This window comes from Acanthisitta chloris, unplaced genomic scaffold (genome assembly GCF_000695815.1).
Source record: "Acanthisitta chloris isolate BGI_N310 unplaced genomic scaffold, ASM69581v1 scaffold16889, whole genome shotgun sequence".
In the NCBI taxonomy this organism is placed as follows: Eukaryota; Metazoa; Chordata; class Aves; order Passeriformes; family Acanthisittidae; genus Acanthisitta; species Acanthisitta chloris.
This window is the reverse complement of record NW_008690990.1, coordinates 37,543-46,811: the sequence shown is the minus strand read 5'-3', so window position 1 is coordinate 46,811 and position 9,269 is coordinate 37,543. Positions and strand designations below refer to the sequence as shown.

Below are 9,269 nucleotides of genomic sequence, written 5' to 3'. Positions count from 1 at the left end.
GGCACTGGCTCCAGATAACCAGAGACGCCTCCTCCTTCCTGCAGCAAACCCCGATTCCTTGGCTCACCACGCAATAGTTTCAGTAGCAGCACTTCCTCTACTGCAACCCTAGTTGATCCTCTTTATGTTGTGTGAGCAACAACTCAACAACTTCAGCACTCCATAGGTCATCTGACACTGAAGGAAAACTGCTCTTTGCAGTGCACAGCAATTGAATTAATTTGGAAAGTCAGGACGGAATGAGGTTAGGTACATCTTCAAAATAAAGCCCAAAACAAACACACAAACACCATTTTGGATGGTTCTTTGCCCCCCCAATTACTAATAGGCAACTCCATTTTTCTTTCTGTGATTGTACTGAAATCTTTACTGCTGGTGGGTGACCTAGGAGAGGGGATTTAGCAGAGTCAAATAGGTGGGTTTGTGATCAGCTATGTAAGTTTATATAGCAGTATTGTTACAAGCAAACATCACTTCATCCAAACTAGGTAAAGTGGAGTTATTTTACCAGTGATAGTTCATGCAGGTCTTCCAGAAGAACAGGGCACTGCAAATAAGCTCTTTCTTTTCTTGAGTAATTTCCCCTAAACAAACTCACTATCAAACTCCAAGGAGGAAAGGAAAAGATGGGAAAAGTAACAAAAAGGAAGAGAAGTGAGGTACAGAAGACGCAACGAAACACAGAAGAAATAAGACACAGAGCTTTGAAAACTGAAAACTGGACTCCAATAGGAATCCAGAGAAAATGCCTACGTATTCAATTAATGAGGCACAGTGGTCAGTCCTGCACGTAACAGTCCTGCTCTTTTCTCTGGAGTTACATGGCTTTATAGAAAGCCATCCCAGACAGGATGACAACACTGCACGTGAGTTCACAAACTTAATTTCTGCTTCACAGCAGTAACTATGGGAGACACCACAAGATTTTCATTTCTGTGCAGGAATGTTTTACTTCTGAGATGAGAGTTGACCAGCACAGGGCAAGGAGGACCAGCAGATCCCATCAGCTGGATTTTGTGCACCACTGATGGCTGAGAGACCTGTGTCAGTGACCAGTTAGGTTAGGTCAGTCAGTCATGCTTTGCTTACAAGTGGCTGGATTGACTCTCAAGGGCACCAGACACAAATTCTTTTGTGTTCTGATAGTCTCCATCTTAAGTACTTTAAACATGAACCTAACCAGCAACCCATGAGTAAGTACCACACATTCTCACAAATCAAAATGTGATAAAACCCCCAGAATGATCTGCTTCCAGCTACATTCAATACAAAGCTTTGCTGTACTTGTATATACAATCACAGACAGGTGTTGTACATTGATTTTTGAGCCAGCACTGAACAATTTGCCCCATGGCCTCTGCTGCTGTTTCTGTATCTCCTCCCAAAAAAACATGGAATACATGCACTACAAATTCTGGATACCACCTCAGCTCCAGTCTTGGCACCACCAATGTGCACCTGGCAACAGTGTCCAACTTTTAAAGTTTCTTCCTCACGCCTGGCCCAGTGCTACAGTCCTTGAGCAGCAACACCTGCTCAGGTGCAGGTGTCAGTGCTAAGGTGCTGGGCAATGCCTCATCTTCCAGATCACAAGCAGCCCCAGGGGTTTTGCCTTCCCAAGTATCCTGCTTATTTAACTGTCGTGTAAGTCACATTCTTTCAGACATTTCCTGCCTCTGAAAATGTTTTCCCATGCCATGATCAGAACACGCACTGTTTACTCGGCTGTTTCAACCCAGACAATGTGACATTGCCAATTGTTAGAATGGTACCTTGGTCTCCTTTGAGCTGTCCTTGCACTTGAGGATTTTCCTGCCTCCCAGTATTTTATGTCTAAATCTAGGAAAAGTAAACAACCAGGTTCCAGTTTGATACGTGGAACTGGGCTTTGCCTAAGAAAGGCTAATTAGACCCCGCTGTCATTTACATCAAGTGTAGCATAGGCCCAACTATCAACGAGAGTCTACCCAATATAAACATCTATATCTCTGACTCTTTAATGAAGGAATTTTAAAAATCATAACTATGCTGTGGAGCAAAAAAAAATCAGACACTGATGCATCGATTCATCTACATTGATGCTGCCGTGGACGATTTGACAAGAACTGTATTTTGGGATAGGACTTAAATGGATGTGGCAGGCTTCTAAATAAACTTTGAAGCAGGTGTTCCCTACTCCACCTGATTCATCAGGGAATTCCCTATTCCACCTCTTGTCACAGAGCCATGGGACACGGCAGAGAAATCCCACATATGAATATTAGACACATGTTCCAGTTTATTCATCAAACACTTATCACCATAACAGGGAGATTTGCAAGCAAACACAAGTTTTTCAAATTTATTCTGAACTGAACAACATAGCTGATGGTACAGAATGGCCACTGCTTTCCTCAGCACACCTGTGGCAATGGTGTGCCTTCTCAAACTGGGGCATAACTGACTGCAGAGCACACTGGTTTTGCCTTCTCCAGCTTGGATTGTCTGCGGTAAGACTGCCACAGTAACAATGTCTTTCCTCAAGCCAATGCTAAAGCAAGAACACTTTTTCCCCTCTCCTCCTCCAGCTGCTAGGCAAAGAATAAACTTCTAGCTTTGCCCCTCCTTTATTGGAAGGGGAATAGGGTAATATGCTGTAATTGGTTTTCCATGTTTGCCAAGAGTCTGTTTCCTCTTATCATCCACAATATTTAACATAAGTCTTGTAATAGTTCCAAAAATAATAAAATCTGTCCCAAGAATAAAAATGATAGATCCACAACAGGCTGCCTTTTTTTTTTGTCATGGCCTTGGTTTCGTAACATTCTGTTAGTAGCTTTTATTGCCTAATGTTGTGGTTTCTTTCATAGGCAGCAGACCCAGTAAAGACATTTCATCAGCTACTTACACAGCAGCAGCCTGGATTATTTACAAATGGAGATTTCAGTGGTGTATTACAATAAATCACCACTGCATACTGTTAGAGTTACACTGCAGTCATGTGGCAGAAGAAAACCCAAAGATTCCAGGGAGAGGAACATTAAGTATGTACAAATGATACATATGGTATCAGCAAACAAATTTATCAAGCTATCCAAATAAAACCTGTTAGTCTCCCTCTGTGTCCCTGATCTTCTCCCATGCAATAGTGGAAAAAGACTAGGCAAATTATATCCCCCCCACACATGCAAAACAGCACACACGGTACATGTAACAAGTAACAGAACCTGTGCAATACTTCCTTCATGGTTTTATAGCATGCGGCAAGACAGCACATCCCTCTCTCCCTCTGCTCCACCCTTCCACCCCTAAAGCAAATGCCCCATACTGGGCAAATTCCCCTAAGTGTAGGAGTTATGGATATGATGTGGTAAAGATGAGGAGCAGCACTTTGCCCACAGGATTCAGTCTGAATGAAAGGATACCAAAACAAGAAGGACAAAAAGGAGATAATGCACAAGAGAAACTTGATTTAGAAGGAAAAAAAAATCACTGAATCAAACCAACCACCCAAAAAACCTAACAAGAAAGCTGTAGGGACAATCAGTAGTGTCAAAAGGAATTGCTATCTCATGCCTCAGTGTTAACAGAAGCAATACCCTACAACCCAACAAGCAATACCCTACCCAACAACAAAGTAACAACTTTGACACACTGGAGTGCCCTCACTAAGAAAGAATATTTTAAAAAACGCAGAAAACAAACCTTCAATGCCCAGAAATTGCTTCTGATATTCCTAAATTGGTTTAAGAGCCATTTTGTTCATTCAGTTTACCTGTAACTTTGAGCCTAACGATTTAGTGTTCTAATAGTCACAGGTAAACTCTTAAGGCAGAAATAGCTTTCCCAATGTAAACGTGTGCCATTTAGCCTAAAACCAAACTGTGTCCTTCTGACTCCACCAATATTGTGGCTGAAGGCTCTTACTAGCCACCACCACAATGAACAGTGTCACAAAAGCCTAACGCAGCAGAAAGGACACAACTTTGGAGCAGGGGATGGAGCACTCACTGCCTGCTGGGGGCTTCAGACACTCCTGTTATTTTAGCTTATCTGCAAGTGTTTTGGCAGTCATTTTACCTTAACTCACTGCTGAGTCTGATCTCACACAAGAATAAATCAGAATGACTGAAGCCAAGAGAAACAGGTATAAGATTGAGGGGGAGTGTTAATCTTTCCTAAACGACTGCCAAAATTCCTGGAGCTTCTCATTTTTAGCAGAAATAGGAGACGAAACTTAAATCAGGCTTACAGGACTTATCACTCCAAATTTACTCTTTTGTACGTTAACTATGGTTTATACCATATGCTAAACTGGGAATAAGGTAAACTGCACCTTGGCATGATTTTTCAGCACCAGTAGTTTTATATTACATGTAACAGCTGTACAAGCTGCTGAGGAAAAATGAAGTATTTTAGTTCCTTGGTTGTGAAAATTCAACCAATAAAAGCAACTGGAATTTAACATGAAATATCAGCAAGTTATCAGTCATGTACAAGTAAAACTGACACCTGAGAAAGAATAACCTTGTTAAAGCATGTGCTCTAGAAGTAGACCCTCCTGCTAGGTTCTGTGTTACTTAATTTTCAAATTCTAATAGGATAAAATAACACCAGGGCTACTCAAAAAAAAAAAAAAAAAAAAAAAAAAAAAGGAAAAACCCACAAAACCACACAGATTTCTAACTGGCAACAAAAGGATTATGTGTGCACAAAGTTTGTGGCAAAAAGCCAGCCAGAATGCATGGAAACTTCAGTTTTGTTCTCACTCCTCTTTGAAAGTACCAGACCCTTAACATAATGTACAGTGTAAGACTGGCATGTGAGCCAGGACCAACCAGCAGGATCAGCGATCGATGTGCATACGTGACTACAGGAAGTCACAGCACATTGCCCCTGCCCCTCACCCCCCAAAAAGCAGCACTGGTGGCTCTTTGCTATAGGAGCCTTAGATTCCTGGGCAATTCTATACCTCTTCCATGCTTTCAGAAAATGAGAGGCTGTGGCATGCTTCAGTTTTGTAAATCATCACCTCTTTAAACAACGTGCATTTTTTGTTCTGCTCAGGACAGGGTACAAATCCCCCCTCTGCTCCCTTAATGGGCAATTTTTATGGCTCTGAGAAATTTATTCCCATTTCTAATGGAGCTGAGTCTGCTACAGAAGAGCACACTTTTCTCAAGCAATTGAGTTCTACAGTGTTGCCAGTTGCAAAAAACTTCAAGGAGTTACTTCAAGCAAGTACTCTTGTTCATTCCTTCTTGGGAACAGCTAGTTACTACATGCCAGTTTGCCCTTGGTATCCATGCAATTCAGTCCTATGGCTTTGCTGGCATGCAAGACAATTTCCAGACTTCAGCTGAAACAGTAAGTGTGCTTTATAAATCCAAACTTCATATATAATAAACAGTTAACAGTTGAAAGTATGCAAATGGAGTAATCTCTTAATAATTTAAGAAGTTGAAAACAACTATATTGCATTGCTGATAATGCTACTAAGTGTATAAAAAAAGAGCTGAAGTCAGCAACTAGCACAAACCCATAGTGGTTCCCCCCAATACCAACAAAAGGTTCCACACATTTTTTTCAAATTTTATTTAATCTCAGAACCACTGCTGTGTTACACCTGTCAGGCTGAAGTTTATTCACTCTGGATGTTAAAGTTCTGACAGTAAGAGTGGGTGACATGAGGATCCATGTCCCCCAGGGTTGTGTTGCAGTTAGTATTGGTCCAGTAAGACAAAAGTTTTGCAGACATTGCCTGCCTCCCACCCTTTTTTCCCCAATACATGAAGCATGGCCTAGCACTAGTGTCACCCTTTTATCCACAATTTATTGAAACAGGGTGAGATGGAAACTCAGTTGTTTCCACATTCGCAGGAAAAGTGACTTGAATATTCTGTATTTTAGCAAATAAACACTTAAACACAGGATTTTGTTTTGCACCGTTGCAACCGTTTCATTTGAGGCAAAACATGTCTCCCCACCTCCCACCACCATAATAAGTACCAAAGCATTTCTAGTTTTGATTTTCATCAAGATTTCCAAACTGGCAGATTTTATTTTCACACCCTCTTCACAATAGACAAGATGCTTACCATATATTTAGGATTACAAGTTGTCACTAAAAGAAAACTTTACACAACCACTATACATTTAGGTTGAAAAACTGTCCTTGCATGAAAAATATACCTAGAAATCAAGTGGTAAACAAGAAAAAAACATTGAGAAAAGATTAACGTTTTATAATGTGCCATTTTAAATTTATCAACTCCTCCTCTACTTTCCATTCATACTCTGTTTTCACCTATAGTATTTGTTAAGGCAAACAGCTAATCCATTTCTGAAGAGGTGCTGTGGAAATTGTGGACAAACAGCAAACATTTGGCATTAAAATAGATAGCACGTATGTAGCCTCTAGTAATATACATTAAGCATCTCTCTTGGACTTCAGGATAATGACAGGGGAGGATGAACATGCTAACAATGTCAAAAAGGCTTAAAATTTAGCGTCCAAGCAACTTCTATTAATGCTTCTGTAGTTTTCAAGCTCTAAGTAGTATAGAATTTATGCAAATGCATTAAAGAATTCTAGCTTGGCAAGTACACCCAAGCAGGTTATTAAACTATATATACAGAAAGTGATAAATACAGAATTAAAAGAGTCCTTCTGCTTCTCTTCATAGCCTTGAAAATTGACAAAAAACTTGAGGACAGCTCTACAATATTAAACATTAGGTAACCGCAGGAGCTGGGAAACCTAACTACACAAACTGATTAAAATACTCAGATGACTTTGTAGTGTTTAATACAGTTCAGTTCGTAGTCAAGGGCACAAGACAACATTTAACAAAAATAATCACATCAATTGACCTAGAAATCAAATGTAAATAGATATGAATACAATCTCCAAAATCTGTCTTTAAGTGAACATTAACCATTTATTCAAAGTTATACAAGAATTTGAAGGATAAAGTCTTCTGCAACAGGAAACCAACTTACAAGTTTCATGTCTCAGTTGAATTGAAGTGGAGGCGAGCGGGGCGGGGGGGGAGGGAGGGGTGAACAAACAAGTTAGTAGGCCCCATTCAGGCAGCTAGAAAGTAAAAACAGGCTCAACAGCAGCCTCCTCCAGCTTGTTGTCCTCCCTGATTGCCTGCAAGTGTTGCATTAGTAGCAGCATGTTGAGGGCCAATTTTTATGCCATTTGCCTGAAATGAAGTTTAATACACAGCGTCAGTATTTTAGAACACTAATATAGTTGAAAAGCTGTTTTTTTCTGTTGAGATCATATAACAAGTTCCTCTAATGTGTGCAATAAGTATAGCTAAGTTTGCATTTTTTAGCAATGTTTCTTTAGCAATGAAATATAATTTGAAGGAGGATGCCTTCCTTCTCATTTAAATTTTATCTCTGTGTCACACTCCAGAGCTTAAACTCCTAGCAAAAAAAAAAGAAAAACAAACCACAGAGCAAGAATTGTATTTGAATACTACTTGGCATAAGGCTTTAAAAACACATAGCATTTGCTGAGAACATATAATCTCTCCCCTCTTGCCAAAACCTCCACTAGTTTAATAGTTTAATATAAAACTTTTCCCCTCTAGACAGCATTTCTTTCTGTGTTGAATCAGCTGTAGAGGCTAAGGGCATACGAGTGTTCTGTGTCATCAATAATTTCTGTGATCCCGAAAGACATGGCTACTTGCCAAGAACCCACACACAGCGCAGCTCTTTCATTCATCAAAATCACACTTATATCTTAACCCTCACTCCCTCAAGTGGATTTTACCTAAAAATACAGCACTTTGAGAAAAGTAATACAGTAGCTTCAGAAATTAAGCTCTTAAGGAAACTTTGCGTCACAGCAAATCTCAGATTTATAGTGCTTGGCAGTTGTTCTGCAGCAGTGGTAGCCTTCGGGTTTCTGGCACTCGCTCAGTATTGACAGCAGCTGATGTGGTTTCTTTTCGCTCTTTGACTCCTCTTTAATAAAAAGCATGCCCTATGGCTCATTGGTTTTGCCCCCTCTGGGCTGATAGCAACTTCTTGAGGAATCAAGGAGCCAGACTTGGCACAAAGCCAAGTAAGTAGCACGGACTGTTGGCTCTTGACAGCATATTGCAATCAAAGCTCCGTAAGGCACAGCAGAGCAGGCAGCTACTGCCTGAGACTCGACAGATACACGAGCATGCTTTCCCAGGCACTCTCACTGCTCTCCAATTTATACTGCACTACCAACTGCGTTTCCTTCAGCAAAAGTGTGAAAGGAAATTTTAAATTTTTCATCACCAAACTGAATTTAACAAGTGTTTCAGCAAAACACCATATATACACAGACATTTTCCAGTCAGTGAGAGTGTCTTTGAAGGAATACTATTCAAGTCTTACTTAGCTGCAAGTTTCTCTATGCGATGCGTAGCATACTACTGCAGTTTCTCACTTTTTCCTCTCTAAAGTCCTAAGAGTAATATTTTTAATAGTCCAGATTTTCTCATGTTGAAATATGCTAAGCATAAAAGAGCTAAAGCTATTTAATTGAGTCCTGGCAATTCCCTCACTACTCTGAGCAATTCTGCAAGGACTGTAGTGCTTAGGAGAAGCACCAGCCTGACAGTCCCAGGCAGGGAACACCCCTAGACAGAACAGAAACAGCAGAGCTGGGGTGCAGATTTCCACATGTGGTTTCAACTAAGCACCTCAGAAATGATACTTAGGGGCATGCAGGACAAAAAAAACCCCAACAACTAGGGCATCAGAAAGGACTGACCACATTGTCAAAGTGAAATTTTATGTGGTGTGACTTTTTATGTGAATGCTAACAGAGAGCTTACATGATCTTAACTTCTCTAAATGATACTAATATATTTACCACCACTGAACTTGAATTTGCTTTTTCTGTGGCCATGAACCTCTCTAACTGCTCAAGATTTTCAACAGCACAATCATTTCAAAGTTCTAGAGAGACATTACAGATCTTTCCAGGCTCTCGCATTATAAAAGTTCTTCCTTCTTCACCTCTCCACACCCAGCCCAAACAAGCAAAGGGACAGGCCCCAAGAATCTGTAATTTCGGGAAGGTACATAGGCAAAGTGTCTTTTATTCCCTACAGTATCCAGCCACCTAAACCAGGAACATTTCAAAAGTCTTTTATGTAACTCTCAAAGCAATCCCTCCCCTACACTGGACAGCTCATGGAGTGCATCTGGCATATCAACATGGTCCCCCATTTACATAGTGGAAAATTATCTTTGAAAACAGATGACACCATATGGAGAAGTGGATGAAA

The 9,269-nt window shown here is 40.4% G+C and overlaps 1 protein-coding gene across 2 annotated transcripts in view; it reads right to left on the bottom strand.

The window, feature by feature from the left end:
• Window positions 1-5,550: 5,550 nt before the first annotated feature.
• Window positions 5,551-9,269, bottom strand: part of RAB2A (RAB2A, member RAS oncogene family) — a 31,766-nt gene continuing 28,047 nt past the window's right edge. Inside the window, exons 7-8 of one of the 2 annotated variants that reach the window (XM_009082067.1) lie at window positions 7,061-7,190; window positions 5,551-7,013 (exon numbers count right to left, since the gene is read on the bottom strand). In XM_009082067.1, coding sequence (XP_009080315.1) covers window positions 7,095-7,190 — 96 coding nt within the window. In that variant the 3' untranslated portion in view covers window positions 5,551-7,013; window positions 7,061-7,094. Of the gene's footprint in view, window positions 7,191-9,269 lie in introns of both variants that reach the window. The other variant, XM_009082066.1, reaches the window with a different exon arrangement.